The sequence below is a fragment of the Chiloscyllium punctatum genome, chromosome 44 (genome assembly GCF_047496795.1).
Source record: "Chiloscyllium punctatum isolate Juve2018m chromosome 44, sChiPun1.3, whole genome shotgun sequence".
In the NCBI taxonomy this organism is placed as follows: Eukaryota; Metazoa; Chordata; class Chondrichthyes; order Orectolobiformes; family Hemiscylliidae; genus Chiloscyllium; species Chiloscyllium punctatum.
The window spans coordinates 7,905,414-7,926,795 of record NC_092782.1 but is presented as its reverse complement, the minus strand read 5'-3'; the positions used below and the strand labels follow the sequence as shown (position 1 = coordinate 7,926,795).

The window sequence follows — 21,382 nt, the reverse complement described above, 5'->3', positions numbered from 1 at the left end:
GCACCCATGGTGTGTGTGCAGGTTTGAGACACAGTGAAAGACACAAAGTGCACGAATCTTTATTCAATTTCCACCGCCAGGAAAATAGGAAAACACCGGAGTGGCCTGTGACAAGCACTGCCCTTCACATCAAAGGGCAATGCTGTGTGATCAAAACAGTAAAGGGGAGGGTAGGGACTAAATCAATATAGAGTTGGAGGGAGAAATGATGCACTCCACTCCCTGCGGCGCCCACCTCTCCCTGAACGACTCCAGGGTGTTGGTGGACACCGCGTGCTCCTTCTCCAAGGACACCGAAAGCACCCAGAGGAAACCCTCGCAGACACGGGGAGAATGTGTAAACTCCACACAGTCCGTCGCCTGAGGCAGGAATTGAACTTGGGTCTGGTGCTATGAAGCAACAGTGCTAACCACTGTGCCACCGTTTGTGGGCGGCGCATGCTCCTTCTTTATTCTGACCAAATCCCTAGTACATCATTAGTGTAGTTAGCACTAACTATTAAGTATTAATCATTTCAGACTCACTTTATACTTTCAACTTTGACTCTCCTAAATTTCTTCCAACTGCACATTTTAGATTTCAATAAAAGGATCCCATCTCAAATTGATCAAAACAGCGAAATTATGCACCCATGCTGTCTAATCACCTCCATGTTTGCCTCCATAGTAGCAGTGACTACAGTTCAAAACCCTATTTTTACTGACAAAACATTTTGACATTGCAAGAGGATGCCACATAAAACAATTTCTTTGCATTGGGAATGCACACCCAAAAAGCAGTGGGAAGAATTTCAAACCCACCAAACCAGCTGGCTTCTGGACGCTAAAAATCTAAAGCCTGATGTCAACTCACCCATCTGCTCTAGGTTTTAAAAGAGGGGAGATTTGGGAGGGGAGACAACCATCCAGCCTACAGGACATGGGATGATAATTTCCATCATAGTTAGGCAGCTTGACACACACACGAGTACCATTTCGGAGTGCACTCTAAACATTGTGCTTTCCTGCAGTTTATAGGGAGATGGAGACTATCAGATCTAGGGTGGTAGCTGCTAGTCCCTTGCAAACGTATCATGCGGTTGGTCTTTCATACCTCTACCACAACCCCACCTGGTGATATCTTTCCACCCCCTCTTCTCCTCCACCAGCAGAGTATCCAAACATCCCTAGTGTGTCAAGCTACTTGTCCAAGTTCTCAAGATGCAATTATGAGCAGTTAGGTACAGTGAACTGACCTGCACGCCTGAAATGACGACATGCACACCATATGCAAAGCTTCAATTTGCAGCATTCACCCCATTATGCAAACAGTTGCATTAGAGTTTGTGCAAGTTGCCATTTCATGTGAAGTTAGATCATGGACTCCTATTACACATCTTCAATCCACCACAGCCACTTTCAAATATCATCCATACAATTCTCTTCAATTATTGCATTCTGAAACGCATATTTACTCACCTTTCACTATTAAAAAAGCTGTGGAAAGTAAACAAAGTAGCACAGAAACTGAAGGGAGACATCTGTCCATTGGTAGAATGTGCTTGCTCTCCATCTGTTCCTGCTAATCGGAGAGGTACTTTGAGCACCAGTGCAGTGCTATTCTGCCAATGGTGAGCTGCACACCGAGAAAGAGGGGCTGCTGCAGCTCTTCAAATGAATGTTACATGGAGAGAAGGCTCATCTGGTCAGCTCAAGAAGGGAACTGGGACCGCAGTGGCTCATAATATTCTGATGTAATCACACAGCACTCCTGGCTCTATTGAAACAATGCCAGATAAGTTAACCAGATTTTAGTTAATGGATCATTCATGGTGCACCAAACTTAGCAGGAGGAGAGAGCTGGCAAATTAAGATTATGATGATTAAGTAAAGATCGTCCCAACTCCATGGAGTGGCAGGAATTTGGAAGCTGCTCATCAAATCTTCCATGCAATTCCAAAAAAGTGAGCCCAGCTCACATGGAACTTACTTTACAATCCAGTACGTGTATACCAGAACATGTGCAGAATCTTTCAAGAGTACTTTAAGAATGTGCTTAGAAACAATAACTTCACATGGAATTGATTCCGAGATTCAGTATAATACATTAGACTACACAGTTGTATTAATATTTTAATGTGCACATTTCAAACAGTGGATGAAGAGGAAATTTTTGAAAATAATATTTTCAGAATTACTCAGAATTACATTCTGTTGACATGGTGCTAGCAAATTCATTCATATTTTCAGAATGCATCTCCATTTGATATCTGAATAATGAAATATTTAGATAATTAATGCAAATGATCAATTTAAATCTTCACATTAAAACAGAAACTGGTTGTTTTGATCATGCCTTTTTGAATAATTTCAATAACAACCATCTTGCTTCTTGAAATCCAGTCTCTGGTTAGTAGGAAGGTGAATACAATCAGAAGATGGTGCTTCCTTTGTCGATGTGCCCATTCCATTATTACTTCCAACGACCACCCACCTTACCCTTGCCACGAGCTGCTTTTGTACTGCTGCGTGTTTGAAAATAAAAAATAATCATTCACCAATGTCATGTAATTAAAAACACATGTTAAAATCATGCATTACCTAGTTCTTAATCTTTGGTTCCCATACAACATGAAACAGTACGAGTCATTGCACAGATTTGACTAAATATTGTGTAATATAAGATTAATGGCTTTCTTAGAATGGTCTGATGAACAATGGTATAACAAAGCTGCAGTAAATGGGTAGGAATAGTCTGAAGGCCTGATGACTGCATTAACAGCAACAAAAACACTGAATACATCATTGGCAGAATACATCATTCAACCTGAAACAGCTTGAGATGGGGAACAGCAGCAATTTTAAAGTAGTAAGCAAAGTGAAACACATCACTTCAAACAAAAATAAATCTCAATTTCCTAAGCTGAAAGGGAGATCGAAGATTAAAAGGAACATGAAAAATTTCATGCTCAAACCAGCTTTCTTAATAACAATGACTATTGCAATTATTGAGAAAAAAGAACGAACAAGAACTTGTGATTTTGTAGATATTGTTGCATTGGCCCCATTAGCAATATCTGTCCCATCCATTGCGAACATAATGTCTGATAAATAGTTACAACCAGCATTTGTCACTAGCTTTCAATCAAATACAGATGGTTAAATTGTACAGTCTACACATCAACTCCTCGTAAAAATTACTCATTCTCATTATGAAGATAGAATTTGTGACACAAATGTTCTAAAAATAATGAAGCAAGCTTTTGTACAGGATACTTTATCTCTATTAACTTTTTGTTGCAAGAATTCTGATTATTAGACAGTGGAAAACAGAAACCTGGAAGCTTGGATCTGGCAGTTCTTGACCAGAGAGCTGTACAGTAGCTGTTGGCAATTGAGGACCTGGTCATTCTGTTGACCATCAATAGACAAAGGGGCAAAATTCAACCCCACGAATTTTTATTGGTAAGGATCAACAAAGACGTTTCATTCATTTTACTTTGATACAAATGATCTTGCATTTATGGATAACCTTCTATGACATTGTCCATCCTAAAGTCAACTTCTTTTGGGAAATGGGAAACTTGGCTGACAATGGACAAACCACAATGAAACAAATGAGTACATCATCTGTTCTCGATGTCCTCGATATTGGCTGATGGATTGCTCGCGTTGAAATGTCTTTTATCATTCTAAGTGGGCAAACAGGACTTTGCTTTAAGGTCTTGTTTAAACGACTGTGGCACAGCCTTTCCAGTAGACCACTGCAGCCTTATAATCTGGAGATGCAGAATGGGACTTTGTGAAGGACCCGGTGTACCTGACTACCCAGGAAGTTTAAACTTCCAACAGATAAATACCCAGCATCTGGAATCCTCCAAAAGAAAATTCTTAGCTCAGTTGGGAATTGGACAACTTTGGAGAGTTTCAATCAGTGACCTGGATAGCCATAAATGGAATCAAAGAAGTTAGAGGGATTAAAACCCACTCCCCTACTAACTGGTTAACTGCCCACCCTGAGCCAGCTTTTTCTGTCCTCAACCTGACTCGACCTTTACCTGTGCCATCAAATAGAATCTTCCCAAACTAGATCAAATCCTGGAGTCCCCTTACCAACCAGGATTACCTCCCAACTTCCACGCCACTCCACAGCCTCCACCCACCTGTCACCCTACTCCCCTCAAACACTAGGCTTTGCCTCCCATGCACCGCATCATCAGAAGATTAACCATAAAATGCACAGGCAAGCACTCTTGTGCTTAAATATCAAATGAGAATAGTTCCAACACCAATTGGAAGTTGTGGTCTTGTACCTTTGACAGTTTAATATGAAGTGTCTACCTAGATTATATACAAGTTTCTGCCTTAAATCTATTCCTTTTGATTCAGACAAGAATGAGAGCTACAACAAATGCTGACATCTGAAAGTTCCATTTCAATTATTCCCACACCTGTTTTAAAAAAAAAGTTGAAAACTATTTACCTTAACAGCATCCAACACAATTAATAACAACACTTGACTACTCAACACAATGAGGAGCTATCCATATTGGAGGAGGACAAAGAAAGAATATCAATTGTTTAACACAGAACAATGATGTTTCTAAGTGACAATTGTAGGTCTCAACATGGTGTTTTAATAATTCATTAACTAAGTCTGCTACATACTAGATCTTGTGGTACAATGGGTAACGTCCCTGCCTCTGAGCCAGAATCTCAGGGTTAAAGTTCTGCTTCAGGACCTGATGGCAAATTAAGACCATAAGACATAGGAGCAGAAATTAGGCCATTCAGCTCATCGCATCTGCTTTGCCACTCAATCAAGTCTGATAAGTTTCTCGATCCCATTCTCTTGCTTTCTCCCCATAACCCTTGATACTCAAGAATGAATCCATCTATCTCTGTATTAAATATATTCAGTGAACTGGCCTCCATAGCCTTTTGTGGCAGTGAATTCCATAAATTCACCATTCTCTGGCTGAAGACGTTTCTCCTTATGTCCGTTCTAAAGGGTTTTCCCTTAACTTGAAGGCTAGGCCTTCAGGTCCCAATCTCTCCTATCATAGGAAACACTTTCCCAACATCCCACTCTGTCCAGGTCATTCAGTATTCTGTCTGTTTCAATTAGATTCCCCCTCATCCTTCTCAACTCCATCGAGTATAAACCCAGAGTCCTCAAATGTTCCTCATATGTTGAGCTTTTTATTCTTGGGACCATTCCCGCAAACCTCCTCTGAACCTGCTCCAGGGCCAGTACATTCTTCTGAGATATGAGGCCCAAAATTGCTCACAATACTCCATATATGGTCTGACCAGAGCCATACAAAGTATATCCCTGCTTTTATATTAAAGTCCTCTCAAAATAAATGCCAACACTGCATTTGCCTTCCTAACTGCTGACTGAACCTGCAAGTTTACCTTGAGAGAATCCTGGATGAGAACTCTCAAGTTTCTTTGCACTTCAAACTTCTGAATTTTCTCCCCATTTAGAAAAGAAGTCCATGCTTTTTCTCACCAAAGTGTATGACCTCACAATTTTCTACGCTGTACTCCATCCACTAGGTGGCGTTTCAATTGGGAAATCCTTTCAACATTTGTCAGTAGTCAAAATGATTTCTGGTTAGCCAAATAATGGAAAGAAATGGAGAGTCTCTCCAATCCATAGTCTGACCCTAATTCCATGAAAGTAACCGTGTCACAGCAACTTGGATATCCTGATGGTTTGGAAGCCTGATTTGAAAGGCTCTGTATTATTTGTTAATGGCACATATGGAAATCAAGTCACAGCATGCAAACTAATTAATTCCATGTCGAGTTGATGGACAGATTGAGATCTCCTTAAAAATCTTTTTTTTAATGTCCTTCTCTGCATGACTGAGGAGCTTTCAGTTTGCTGGTGTTTATTGCCTCTTTTCCTTAAAAAGACAGAGACTAACTCTGAACAACTATGACCAAATGTCACTGAACTGACACTCAAGACAAAGGGAAATTGCTGTTATAAACTTACAATTTTCCCATCTGTTCATGAACTCGAATCTGCAGCAGGTTGATCTGAAACAACAAAAAAAAAAGCAGCAAGATTATTCTTTTTGGGATACTGAAGTAATCAGCATTCAGAGAGAGCAAGATGTGGACAACATTCAGGGTTACGCTGATTAATAGCGAGGGACATCTATACCAAACAAGTGCCAGGCAATGACAATCTACAACAAGAAAGAATTAGCCATTTCCTATTGACTTTCAATGACATTATTGTCACTGAATATCTCTATTAGTCTGGGGTTTTCAGCTGACCAGAAACGAAATTGGGCGGAGGACACAGAATAGAGGAGAAGGCAAGTATTGAGGTTGACACAAGGAGCCTGCAGAAGGGTACAGGGGAGAGGTTGAGTGGACAAAAACAAAAACAACAAAATATAATAAAATGGGAAAAATGTGAGGTTATGCACTTTGGCAGGAAGAATAGAAGAGCTGAATGTTATTTAAATGGTTGAAGTTTACAGAAATTTGCAGCACAGAGATTAGTGGATCCTAGTGCATGAATCACAAAAAGCTAGCATCGAAGTTCAGTGGGTAATAGAGAAGGTTAACGGAATGTTGCCTTTTGCTTTATAGATATTGGAGTATGAAAAGGTCTTGCCAAAACAATACAGTGAACAGCTTGGGGAGTTTTTTTAGGGAGAGATGTACTGACGTTGGACACAGTCCAGAGATGACAGGAAAAGTTATTGAAACATAAAATTCTTCAGGGAAGCAGGGTTGATGTGGAGAAGTTTTTTTTCCCTTATAGTAGAATCTGAGACCAGAGGACAAAATCTCAAATTATTAGGGATACAAGGAAGATTGTTTCTCCCCCCCTTAGAGATTCTGGATCTTTGGAATTCATTACCTAAAGGGCGCTAGGACTTGGTCAGTAAGTATATTCCAGGCTAAAATAGAGAATTAAGGTTTATAGGAAAGAGGATTTTCAAATCAGCCATAATCTCATTAAATGGCAAAGCATTCTGTTCCTGCCCAATTTGATCTTACAGAAATAGCAGTGTAGACATTATTATAGTGACATTCTGCTTCTGATGTAACAAAATCTTAAAATGAAGCTTCATTCTTTTTAAAGGTGAAAGGCACATTGAATTTTTTTCAGTCATTTGACCATTAATGTCCATCTCAACAATTTTCTCTTTCTTGCACGTATGTTGGTAATGAACAAATGAGTTGTTCAGTAACCCAGTCACTAGTTGAACAACATAATTTATAGAGCACCTTCTAGGACCTCAGCAATTCCCAATGAATAATTTTGAGTGTCTGGGTATCTGTTGTCGCATAGGAAGTATAGCCAATTTGAGCAGAACATCGCATGAACTTTGGGACAAATGTTGGCCAAGTCACTATTAATACGAACAGCTAGCTCTGCTGACCCTTGACTGTATATTAATTATGATCAATAATTGTATTATAGTCAAATTATTTGCAATGACTCTTCCTTCATTTTATTCGCATTGTTATCTGAGTGAACCTACCATGGCTCTCTCTCCATTTCCTGCTGCTTTGCATTTACAGATACAAAATATTGAACCTATTTCGGGATCATTAGGTTTCTTTGTAAATTTCTTTTCAGTTCAGTTGACAGCCAAAAAAAAAACAAACATTCTCCAGCTCATATCTTAAATGTTCAGGTTTCAGGCTGACAACAGCTTTGGCTGTGATTGGATATCTGTTACGTATAAGAAATGAACATCCAACCAAAACTTCTCAACTAGGGGCTATTAACTTAGTGACAGGGTCTATCTATGGATCTGTATTTTGTGCCATAGCTTAAAAAAGATTCTTTTTGCTTATAATTCCTAGCTCCTACACAAACCTGGCAAGGTGATTGGACAATTTGAGAAACCTGCTAAAAAGAATACAGGCTAAGAGCTTTATAAATAGAGGTACAAGAATTCAAAAACAAAAAGGTGTGTTGTTATGATTTTATAAAATCAATTATCAGGACTCAGCTGGTACCTATATTCAATTCTAGGTTTAGGTTTGATGTCTTGACCTATAAAAGGGTGCAGAGGCGATTTACTATTTAGTAACTCTTTCTAAAAGGGCAGCACTAGCAAGACTAGCATCTTGTTCCTCATCCCATATTGCTCTAGATAAAAATAAAAAAAACTAGGGAAATAAACTTCAATCATGGGAAGACACTGGAGAAGTTGGAAATTTCCTCTGTTGAGAAAATTAACGGGGATTTAATCATTGGATTTTGATAGTAATTTTGTCTTATTCAATCTTTCACTGACCGGTTCAATGGCAAGAACAATTAAGTTGAAGATAATTGGCAAATGTAACAGAGGGGAGACTAGAAGTATGCACTTGTGGTACATGATGATGAGCCGAAATACACAGAATAGATAGAGGAGGAAGATTCTATCTTAACTTTCAAAAGGGAATTGTGCACGTACAAAGCAAGGAACTGGAAACAGGGCCAGTTGGTGTAATAGGTTATTGAGAAAACACTACAACGGATTATGAAGGAGCTTATAGCAAGGCATGTTTTTGGTGATCAGGCAGAGGCAGAGGCAGAGGCAATGTGGTTTCATGAAAGGAAAATCATTTTTGACTAATCTGTTGGAATTCTTTGAGGAAATAAACAATATTGGAAAAGGGGAACCTCTGGGTGTAATGTGTTTGGATTTCCAAAAGACATTGAATAAGGTATCCCAAGAAAAAGGATGCTGCACAAAAGAGTTCATGGGATATGGGGCAAACATAATAGCAAGGAGGGGATTGGTTAGCTGACAGGAAAAGGACAGTAGGACTAAGAAGGTCATTTCTGGTTGACCAACTGTTACCAGTTGAATATTGTCGGGATTAGCACTGGCGCCTCAACTACTTATAATCAATATCAATGATCTGGAAAATGGACAGAACTGTCTTTGTTAAATTTACTGATGACACAAAGATGGATGAGCTAATAATTTAAGTACACACAAGGTGTATGAAAAGGGATACAGTCAGGTTAAGGCAGTAGGAAAAAATAGCAGATAGGGTAGAACGTGGCAAACTGTGAGCATGTCAACTTTAACAGGAAAATAGATAAATATTTAGGTACAGGGAAACTGCAGAATGAAGTAACAGGTGAATCTTGGTAAATCAAACTTAGTATGCAGTTACAGCAAGTAATTAGGAAGTCAAATGGAATGTTGATATTTTATTGCAAGGGGAAATGGAGTATGAAAATTGTGGGCTACTTCAGAAAAGTTCACATGAGATTTGTGGGATGAATTAATTAGCAGAAGAGGGGGTCGAGAAGGTCAGACCTGTATCTAGTTTAGAATGAGAGATGACCTTATTGAAATATATAAGTGAGTTCCAGTGGGTGTTTCGCATTTAGACAGGCTGTACAAGGGAGCAGCCCCTCTGTTTGAAAGTGGGGTGCAGAGAGGAAAGGCAGATTGGAGGATGTCCTTGTGAGTTTACGACTGGGCTTGAAAGAGGTGACCATTAATAGGCGGAGGCAATGGGACCATAGGAAAGAAACTTTACTTTCATGATTACACCAATGTTCACGTCTCCAAAGGAGTGACAGGGCAGAGTCTGCATGTACATGAGGGTTTCCTTGACTGGCGGGTGTTACAGGGGCTGGAATGCTCCATCTTCCTTCAAGGTGCAATTTAAATTTAATAAGTCTGTGTTGGAATTTTGATTTCCGTTCAACGCTGCTTTAAAGGGCTGTCACGAGTTAATTTTGCCAGTTTTTTGGGAGTTTCAAAACACCATAGTATCCCAAGAGGTTTGGCAGAGTGGCTCGTTCCTATCCTGGGGCCGCTGAGAGCCAGGGACAGTTAAAAAAAATTGGAATCTCCCATTTAAGACCGGAGATAAGTAGAATTAGGTTTTCTTGGATGCTGATTTAAAGAATTCTTTATCCCAGTGAGTATATATTCAGATGGCTTATGGAAGGCAGACAGGTAGTGCAGTTGTTGCCACAATCAGACCAGCCAAAATCTTATCAAATGACAGAGCAGTGCAGGGAGGCCAAAAAACCTTTTCTGCTCCCAACTCCTCAAGTCTAATGAACAATTGGATAGATTTTTCAAATAATTAGCACAGACAATGTGCCAAATAGCCTCTTTCTATAATGTATGACTCTATTTCTTCAATAGGTTGAGATTTTGGATGCTTAAGTAACAAACAAGTTTTTTTTAATTATCGAAAAGCAAACTATTGCAGATGCTGAAAGTCTGGAAAAAAAATAACAAAATGCTGGAGAAACTCTGCAGGTCTGGTACATCTGTACAGAGAGAAACAGTGTTATCGTTTCAACTCTCTGGACCGGCAATTTCTCCAGCACAATTTACTCATTCAATAAAAGAAATTAAGAAAGTACATCAGACAAAAAGCAATTATGAGAATAATTGTCACTAGAAGACACACGGTGGCAGAACCACTTTATCAATTCTATCCCCAAAGTGTAGTTTTCTTTTCTAACTGAGCAGTTGTAGAAGTGATAATATTGGAGAGGCCCTACAATAGGCGAAGTCAATTGGTCAATGGAGCATGCAAGGTGTACTATGTCAGTGCAAATAAGGCTCAATTCAACAGCTTCTATTGCTTTGTTCAAATGATACTCATCCAGAATGGCTGAATGATTTAAGGTGCAGTCAGATACAGTACTAAGGAACTGGGAAGTGAAGTAAGACTGCCTAAGCTGTGATTAGGTGAATCAGTTTTAATGTCAATAGAGCTGAATCCCACAACCTGCAAACCTGTGTAAGATTACTGTGACCTGGTCAGCTCAACTGCGATGCAAAGACTTCGATATTAAACTCGATCTGCCACTGCCAAATTTTTTTGTCTTGAAAGGCTGATTGATTTGCATGGCCTGACAATCTAAGAAGTTCATAATGCAGGCATTTGTGTCCAGGCCATAAGGGGTTCAAGATCAGTTACTAGAATCTAGCATTACCAAGGAGCTCTAGGATGGGAAATCTATTTTAGGGCTACTCTAACTACAGAAAGTTGTAAAAATTCACAACTTACAAGACTAGCAAACTTCTTTCAGTTCTGTTAAGTCAAGTAGGTGTCGTAGTTATGCCCTACATTTGTATGCAAATACACGACCCCAGAATGTGTTTAAACAGCATAGCAGATAGAATTTCCAGCGTATGCACAGAACCCCAAATTCATTGGCAAAAACTATTTGCAGAATGTTTTAGAAAACTACCGATAAACTCCAGAACTACATTTATTTCCTCATGTTGAGGAAGTGATAGCCTAGTGGGTATTATCGCTGGACTATTAATCCAGAGACCCAGATAATATCTGGGGACCCATGTGTGAATCCTGCCATGGAAGATGGTGCAATTTGAATTCAATAAACATTTGGAATTAAAAATGTAATGGTGACCATACAACCATTGCTGATTGTTGGAAAAACTCATCTGGTTCACTGTAGGGAAGGAAACTGCCACCGTTACCTGGTCTGGCCTACATGTGACTCCAGACTCTCAGCAATGTGATTGATTCTTAATTGCCCTCTGGGCCAGTGATGCACACATCTCATAAATGATTTTTAATAATGGCTTTCCAGAAAAGTAGGTTGGCCTTGTGTTAATTATATTTCTAAACATATAGCTTGATCAGAGTTACAATGATCAACAAGACAATTTTTTTTTAAAAAACAGGACAGGCATTAGGTGTAGAATCATCTGCTTTAGTCTAAGTTGGGTGGCAGGATTGAAGAGGGATGTGTTTCTAGTTAGCTTTTGTCTGGAGATCACGTGCAGCTTGGCTCATTAGCTAGCCAGGTGTGGCTCAAATATTGGGCAGGCACTGACATATATTGAAGGCCCTGGTGCTTTTCAATGCCTCAGGCTCAATTTTTTGGCCCTTCACCCTTCTCTTAGGGCAGCACAGTGGCTTGTAGTTAGCACTGCTGCCTCAACTGCCAAGGTTTGATCCCAGCCTCAGACAACTGTGTGAAGTTTGCAATGTCTCCCAGTGTCTGCATTGGTTTCTGTGGGGTGCTCCAGTTTCCTCCGACAGTCCAAAGATGCGTAGGTTAGGCAGATTGGCAATGCTAAACAAATTTGCCCCATAGCATTCAGGGATGTGTAGGTCAGGTGGGTTAGCCACCCCAATGCAGTGTTATGGGGTTGGGTCTGGATGAGCGAGTTTTCAGAGAGTCAGAAAAGACTCAGTGGGCCAAATGGCCTCTTCCTACACGATAGGGATTCTAGGAGGGTATGATTTCCCCAGTCAGACTGCTACCCTCAGCTATCCTCCTATCATACACATCCACATCATACTTCAGCCTCTCACCCCTTTCATCCCCCAAGCCTTCTCTAGCTGACAGTCTGCTGCATGGCATTCATAAACAGGCACTCTCGAACAAGAACAAAGCAGAAAATACTTACTCCAAAGACCAGGAAGAAGAGTACCATGCCAGGTTCACACCACATATATGCAGAGTCAGGTACCTGAATGACTGTACTGTTCATTTCATCAAAAAAAGTAAAATTGGGACAGGGAACTTAATTATGGCAAGCCAGCCTTTTATTGAACATTTATGAGATATAAATAAATGCTGCCTTGCCAGCTGGAACTTGACTTACCTTTAAAGCTCAGGAGCACTAACTTGTGAAATTTCATCCCACCACCGGGATTCTGAATGTTGGCCTCCCACCTGATTAATGTGCCCTGACCATCTTTCCTTTCATTCCCAGGAGTGGGACACAATCCCGCCTTAGGAGATGGACGGTCTGAATGAGTCAGCCCTCGGTGTGCAGTAGAGAAACCTTAATTACAAAGTTAACAAGCAGAAATGGAGCCTCTTTGGTCCCTCAAAGACACACGTTTAGGCAATGCAGATATGTTAAGCAGAAATCTTTCAAATTGGCAGGAAAACAGCTTTATTGAGAGAGCCAGCATTAACAAAAATGCGATGAGTCACATCCTTCTGTATTGAAACGTTTTACGATTCTAACAAAGAATAATGTCAGAACAAACAATGTGAAAATTGTACATACTTCATACTTCTGCCTCTTCAGTTTTTCACATAGATCAAATTTCTCTCCCTCAAGTTGCTGCAGCCAGTCTGCCAGTTCCTGCGCTTTCTCTCTAAATGGTAATAGAGATTATGACAATCTGTATCTGATGTATATTCTTCTACGGACATATAGGTGTACTTAGACCAACATCTTCATTCAACGCATGCAGAGTTAGGAATACTTTACACCTTTTCTCACAATATTTTCAAGGAACCCAATTTCACAAAATGCAGTGTTAGCTTTCAGTTTGGCGGAAATGGTAAGGGGGCTGGAAAACAATGAAAATGTTACTTTGGTTCCTGGACTACAGAGAGCTGAACAAGGATGCTACATCGTACACAGGTGGCAGAGGGACCAGGGACACATTAGCAAGAGCTGTTAGCATTTGTCGCAGTTAACAAACTGATAAAAGGTTAGTTGGTTCTGACAGCACTTGTGCTAAGCTACAAATTACAGCAACTATTTTTTTGCCAGTTCACGTCAATTTCACCGGCAAGCACTTACTTGAGTTTCTGTTCATTAAGGTTCTCTGTATTAAGAGGTTTGCGTCGATCTGCCAGAATCTTCTTTTTCTTTTCTCTCTCTGTTTGCTTCCTGCCACTTCGACGGATTTCAGTCTATCGAAGCAGAAATTTGGTTGTAATGACTTGCCATCAAAACATATCCATTCTACCGAGCGTATACACAAAATGCTTGTAAAATTGGTGAGCCCTCATCTGGAGGATTGGGTATAGTGCTGGTCATCATACTTATGGAAGGACGTTATGCATTGAAAGCAGTTCAGAGAAGGTTTACTGGAATGAACAGATTGCCTTATGAGGAAAGGCCAGACGAGTTTAGATGAGTTAGGGGTGACTTAATTAAAATAGAAGATCCCGAGGGGACTTAACCAAATGGATGTTTCCTCTTGTGGGAGAATCAAGAACTAGGTGTCACCATTGAAAACATTTTCTTTCCCTCCGCCCCTCTCAGATTACTGTCTCTTTGGAATTCCCTTCCTCAAAAGGCAGTGGATGCAGGATCTTGAAATTGCCTTAAGGCAGAGGTCGATAGATTTTCAATTACCAAGGGGATTAAAGTTTGGGATATGCAGGAATCGAGTTAAGGTTAAAATCAGATCAGCCATGATCTTACTGAATGGTGAAGCAGGTTTGAAGCACTACATCTTGTTTTTTGTTTGTATGGTAATTATCTCTCAAATTATAAAAGCAATAGAATTTTCTTTAACATAATTAGATTCAAGCATAGGAATTTCTAACAGTAACAACATGAACAACAATTGACCTTGTTCACACAAATAGATGTTAACGACAGACAGTGTTAAATCACAACATCGCATACCTTCTGTAGGTAGCCTCCATAATGCAGTGCCATATTCGACAAAACCTTCTTCTTCTTCATATCCTCTTCTGCTTTTTTCCGAAGTTCCTCCTCTTCTTTTCTTGCCTTTTCTTCCTGGGGAACAATAATTTTCAAAAACTTAATAAGTAAACAGTGTTTTATTTTGGTTTGTTATTGTTCTTGGTGCACAGCTTTGCAGAATTTGAGAGTACTCGGGCTGGGTGTGCACATTGCACTTCCTGATGTGTGCTGTGATTCCCAGTACGGAATACATTAATTTTAAAAAAAACACTCATAGGATTTGAACACCACAATTCCCCTTGTTAATTACCTGGAAGAGGCTGTGTGGGCTACATTCCTAAACCATTTGGTCTATAGGGACATCACATGATTGTTAGGAAAGGTGTTCCAGGATTTTGCTCTAATGATAGTGAAGGAATAGTAATAAAGTTTCAAGTCAAGATGGTATGGGGCTTGGGGGTGCATTTGCAGATTTTCCCATGTATAGGCTGCCCTTGTCCTCCTTGTGAAAGAGGCACAGGTTTGGAAGGTGCCATGAAAGGATAATATATTGTAGTACATCTTGTAGATGCTATTAATAGCTGTCATTGTGTATCAATAGTGAAGGGAGTGGTTGGATGTCAAGCAAATGGACTGCTTTGTCCTGGATGGTGCTCAGCTTCTTGAGTTACTCAATAGAGATTTCATGGCATCTAAATGGGTTTTGTAACCAGTGTTTAAGGCTGGTCCAGTTCAGTTTCTGGTCAATGGGAGAATAATAGTGGGGGTTCAGCTATGGCAATGCCATTGAAAGTCAAGGAGTAATGGGTAATTTCTCTCATTTTGCAAATGGAAATTGCATGGCACTGTGTGGCCCAAATGTCACTTGCTGCTTGTCAGCTCAAACTGGATTCTGTCCATTTCCTGCATTAAAAGGACACAAACTGCTTCAGTATCTCAGTTGTAAATGGTGCTAAACATTGAGCAATCATCGTGGCATCGCCAATTCTAACCTTAAGATGGAGGAAAGGTCTTTGCAGCAGCTGAAGACATTTGGGCCTAGAACATTACCTTGTGATGTCCTGGAGCAGAATTAATGGACCTCTAACACCCATAACCATCTTTCTTTGCACTAAATACAAAGCCAAACACCAAAGATTAAAATTCCAACCCACACCTCAACAAATTCCCAGTGACCCAATTTTGCTAGGACTTCTCAATACTATACTTAAAGTGAGACCTTGATGTCAAGTTCAGTCACTCTCACCTCTGGAGGTCAGCTCTTTTGTCCATGTTTGGACTAAGGTTGTAATGTGATCAGGAGCTCAGAAGCCCTGGCAGAATCCAAACAGCGCCTCAATAGGCAGGGTAATTCTGAGCAAGTACTATTTGATACCACTGTTAATTACCCCTTTTCATCACTTTGCTGATGATCAGCAATAAGATGATATTGAATTTATCTTGTACTGAAAAATAAGTGTTTTTTAAAAGATAATGTTCAGCTGCGCCATTAGAATCTGGATGCTTCAATGTAATTCATGCGAATTATTAGGGTTCCAATTTACTCTTTGTATTGTTGGTTGCAAAATGCATTTTGCATAGATGCTACTTTGATTAAGAAAATAGCTGAAATTGAAAGTGAATAAAATAAAAAAAAAACCCACTCTGTTCAGAGATACCATTATACATATTTGGAGAAGGCCAGACTTGAATATGGGCCTCCTGGCTCACAGGCAGAGGCACTATCATTGTGCCACAAGAACTCTCTTAGTAGCTATTTAATTAAATTCAGGAAATATTCAGCACCTCAGTTATATACAATTCCAGTAAAGTTTATATTCACATCACAATTCTGTCCAAACTTCAGGAAGGAATTTGCCTCCCAATGTGTACCATATGTATAAGGTCAACATTCCAAAACAAAGATGAGTACAGAAAAGGAACTATGTATTGCAGAAAGTTTTTAAAAAAGTGTTTTCAGTCTCTATATAGCGGTCTTAAAAACATTAAAATATAACTCTAACCATAAACATAATAAATGCCAGTGATTTATTCCACAAAAACCTGAAGCCTTGAAGACCAAAGGCAGAACATGTTCAGAAATCCAGTAAAATTTGATGTTATTGTGAGCTTAATATAAAACTAAAGTTTCAACCAATTGCTCACTAGCTCCAAATATCTAAATGTCAATTAGTGTTAGCTCAGGGCATAATATGACAATTTAATTGATCTAAGTGATTGATGTTAGTCTGCTGTTTTATCTATTTTTATTATGCTTGATTGATTAAACATATGCAAAATGTGATTTTGAATAGCTGCTACTTTGCTTGGTTTTATTCATTTGCAATTTCAGTTATTTTCTAAATTAGATTGGTTTAGAAATGCTATTACATATATCTGGAGAAGGCAGGACTAGAATCTGGGTCACCTGGCTCAGAGATAGGGACATTACCATTGTGCCACAAGATTTTTCATTGATTGGCTCTAATTGGTTATACCAATATTTAATCAATATAAGCTTCCAAGAACCTGAGAAGCCAGTGTTATGAGCATACACCATCTACCAGTTTGCTGAGGACACCGTGGTAGGATGGATATCGAACAATGATGAGTCAGAATACAGAAAGGAGTTAGAGGGCTTGGTGACCTGGTGCAATGAGAACAAACACTCTCTAAATGTCATCAAAACTAAAATATCTGATCATTGACCTCAGAAAGAAAAAAAAAGAGGCGAACACACCCCCATCTACATCAGAGTAGAGATGGAGAGGATTGTGATGAAAGGAGTGACAATTACTAACAACCTGCCCTGGACTTCTCATTTAGGTGCAACAATCAAGAAGGCACAATGATGCCTCCTTCCTCAGTTGGAGCAGGAAATTCACCCTATCCATGAAGACCCTCACCGACTTTTACAGTCTTACCACAGAAAGCACGCTGTCCAGGTGCATAACAGCCTGGTACAGCAACTACTCTGCCCAGGACCGTAAGAAACTACAGAAGATTGTGTGCACAGCCCAGACCAACATGGAAGCTAGCCTCCCATCGATGGAGAAAAAGTGAGGACTGCAGATGCTGGAGATCAGAGGTGAAAAAGGTGTTGCTGGAAAAGCACAGCAGGTCAGGCAGCATCCAAGGAGCAAGAGAATCGACGTTTCGGGTGTAAGAAGGGCTTATGCCCGAAATGTCGATTCTCCTGCTCCTTGGAAGCTGCCTGACCTGCTGCGCTTTTCCAGCAACACATTTTTCAGCTCCCATCCATGGACTCCACTCACACATGCTGCTGTGGAAAAGCTGCCAACGTCACAGACCCCTCCCACTCCAGTAATGATCTCTTACAACCTCTTCCATCAAGCAGAAAGTATAGAATCTTGAACAAATGCACCAGCAAGTTCAGGAACAGCTTTGTTCTTGTTGTTATTAGACTGATGAATAGACTTTCTAACTTCAAATAATGTTGATCTTGCCTCACATACATCCTATGTGACTTAACGTATATGCCGCACTCTATCCAAGTTTTTTCTCACCCTATGATTTGTATGTCCTTGCTTACAATGATCTGCCTGTACTGCTCACAAACAAAGCTTTTCGCTGTACTTAGGTACACGTGACAATAAGTCAAATCAAACATACAAGGGAATCCTATGCTTGCTGAGTGATTGTTAACAGAAATCAAATACATAAAACACAGAGCAGACACAGTGCACATGAGAATCAAGCAGAGAGGATGTGGGGTATTGAATACGCTAGTGACCTCCGAGGAACCAGAGCATTTATTGCTTGTGAGACCAGAAGAGTGACCCACTTGGTGTGAGGACAACAGTCAGAACCCCAAAGTGCTCTGGACATTTTTAACTTTTGATTTCAAAATGTGTCATATATAAGAAAAGGAGACGGTTACAGCCAAAAATGGTACAGCAGCTCAGTCAACTGCTCCTTCTCCTTTTCAGCTCAGATTCTTTGCTGCCCAGATCTTTCCGCCCTGGGTAAATGTAAATTAAATGCTTGCTGAGTGAGTGGCCAATAGAATTAAACACCTACATTTTCAAAGATACTTCAAACAGACTTTACTGTGGTCTCTTGCAATTACCAAAGTGAAGAGAGACGATTGATCTCCTGCTTAACAGCAAGCCACCCCTATCCCCTCCAGATTATATCTTAATCTGCAGACATACCTTGTGTATTCTTCAAATGGAGAAACAGAAGAACAGGTGCTTAAAGAGCATATCTACCGGAGTGAACTAGTGGAATGGAATCTTCCCGGTACAGCTGCCTGTATCCAAGTGTTAGTGTGCCATGGAGGTCATGGCTCAAAAAAAACTATCTCCTAGTTACCCCTACACTGCAGGTGATGAACTTTCCTGAAGAAGATTATCACAAAGGAAACAGGATTCTCAGTCACCCTGAATCACAGTCAAAAGGCATTAGGACAACAGAATCTCAACCCTCTGCAAAGCTATTGTTCATCAATCCAAATATTCACCTTCCAATATTAATGAAACTAATAACCTCCACTGCAACATGAAAGATATGAGACACTGTCCATATATTTTTGGAAAACTTTTATCCTTTTGGATGCCATTCTTATTTCCAATCTGTGCATACATGTGCTGCATTAATATTTCTTCTTACAGTTAGTAATTAATAAAAAAAACAGTTTTTCTTAATTCACAACACCTTGATTAAATTATCCCCCTTTAAATACAATTTCCACTTGTGACTGGGAGAAGGGAATCCTAAACTGAGCCTTGTTATGACCAACTAACAGGGCGGATAAATAAAGAAAAAAAAGGTAGGAATAATACACAATCAGTGAATATTGGGAAAGATCAGCATTAAATCCAGTTTTGTTGGAGGCCTAGGATGAGTTGCTGGTCACCTTCTGGCTTGGCGACATGAGACATGATATCTATTTGGTTAACATTGAGTTCTCCTGTCTGGAACGGAAATGAATTGAGAAACCCCAGGCAGGGACAGGCTGAAATAGATTAGCAGGAAGAGCTGAAAAATCCTACTGTTTGGCTGAGCTTTTTGCCTCTTGCTAGGCTCTGCAGATGTATGATATCAAGTCTCATGTCGCCAAGCCAGAAGGTGACCAGCAACTCATCCTAGGCCTCCAACAAAACTGGATTTAATGCTGATCTTTCCCAATATTCACTGATTGTGTATTATTCCTACTTTTTAAAAATACTTTCCTTGCCATTGGATGGGGAGGGAATGCATAACAATTCAATGCAAGGCCTTCATGATGTCTGCACAAAAAACTTACAGCAGCTCGGTTCAACCGCTCCTTTTCCTTTTCAGCTCGGATTCTTTGCTGCTCAGATCTTTCTGCCCTGCGCTTCTCCTGTGAATATTTCATTTGGAAGTAGTTATAAAATGATTTTTAAAAATTGGGTACAAGAATGCTTCACATAAACTGCAATGTAGCAGAGATATATACTGGTCCATGATCACTACATACGACAGACAGTTACAATTCATTAAAATGAACATGAACAGCTATTTCTGAAAAATGAAAAATAACCAAATGTTACATTAATGCAAGTCAGCCTTTCTATGGAAAACACATCAGTAAGATATTTGAGACATATCTTCATAAGCTGCCAGGTAGTTTGGTGTCAACCTCATGAAAGGATTACCATTTCAGACAGTTGACATGTCATCACATGACTTTCCAACACAGCCTGCACCATGACTAACTGCAAGTGAACCCCAGGCTCTTCTGGGATTTTGCAATCTTAGGAATGGGTGCCTGCTGTTTTGAATAGCCACATGCAGCAGAAGCTGGTGTCCTCCCTGTCGCAGGTTTAATGGAGCTGGGCTTTGAAAACAGGTGCAAGGGTGGCAGACGGCTTTCTAACTATCTTCCCACCTTCAAGTGAGCAGTTAGTGCTCATCTGACTGTCACTGGTATTAACCCAGTAGCAAATCAGGGAGGCTCGTTATACAGAAAGCAATAGGAGGTGACATGGGACTCCTGCTGACCCTCCAACAGGCAGATGATACCTCTTGGAATTTGCATATGAAGTGAAACTACAGACATGATACAGACTCTGGACTAGGGCTTCAAATTTTGAGCATAAAATTCATGAACTCTACCATACTGACAGTAATTGCTATTCTAACACATAGAAACAGTCTCTGCCTGTGCAAATGCTCATCCTCTGCACAGCAGCTGCTGGAACAAAGCACACACAGAATTATTGATTAAATTACATAAAGCGTACTCAGATTTTTAAGCACCATAAGTGTCAGGGAACTATGATTTGATCAGCAAGAATTGAAATAAAGAGTACATTTTTGTGGGGTTAGTTGGCAAATCGTGCGTGCGCTATGTTTTTACATCTGGCACCGGCATTAGTTCATAATTGAAATTTGCTTGATAAAACATTTGTTATACTTGGCTCCAACATCCTGTGGATATACAGACACAGTCTCCATTCAACTCTTGAGCCATTAGAACCAAACTGTTTGATCTAGGTTTGGGTCTTCAGATAATAATTGATTCTCTGAATTGAGGCGGACAAGACGTTGGTGATATTTACCAAAACCCCAAGACGACTGGCTGACTGCCTTAGAGCTGGATACAACCAAATGTTAAATGCAAAGTTTACATTTATAACACAAAACTGTTGATATATGGGTGTACCAGTGGGAGGATTGGGCATGGAATCCTGCACTGGATACTCTAAGCAATTCTGTAGTCTGTTTCTTCCACTTTGTGACACTTAAAGCTAACACAGAAGACTCTGAAAATTAAACATTTCATTTTTCCACACAAAATGAGGGCTTAATAACGGTACCCATTTAAGTGACAATCATTTGAAAAGGTACTTTGCAAATTAATATTAAATTTGCTTTTCTCCCACAGTCCAAAGATGTGCAGATTAGGTGGAATAGCCAGGCTAAAATTGTCCATGGTGTCCAGGGCTGTGCAGGCTAGGTGGCTTAGCCATGGGAAATGCAGGGTTAGTGGCATTGGGGGAGTGGGATGCTCTTCGGAGAGCTGATGTGGACTTGATGGG

At 40.0% G+C, this 21,382-nt stretch overlaps 1 protein-coding gene across 5 annotated transcripts in view; it reads right to left on the bottom strand.

The window, feature by feature from the left end:
* Positions 1-2,099: 2,099 nt before the first annotated feature.
* The window catches only part of LOC140466697 (troponin T, cardiac muscle isoforms-like), a 45,358-nt gene continuing 26,075 nt past the window's right edge, over positions 2,100-21,382 (bottom strand). For all 5 annotated transcript variants that reach the window (XM_072562169.1, XM_072562171.1, XM_072562172.1 and 2 more), the window contains 6 exons: positions 19,624-19,701; positions 14,355-14,468; positions 13,518-13,630; positions 12,993-13,083; positions 5,987-6,030; positions 2,100-2,504 (listed from right to left, as the gene is read on the bottom strand). In XM_072562169.1, coding sequence (XP_072418270.1) covers positions 2,453-2,504; positions 5,987-6,030; positions 12,993-13,083; positions 13,518-13,630; positions 14,355-14,468; positions 19,624-19,701 — 492 coding nt within the window. In that variant the 3' untranslated portion in view covers positions 2,100-2,452. The remainder of the gene's footprint in view (positions 2,505-5,986; positions 6,031-12,992; positions 13,084-13,517; positions 13,631-14,354; positions 14,469-19,623; positions 19,702-21,382) is intronic.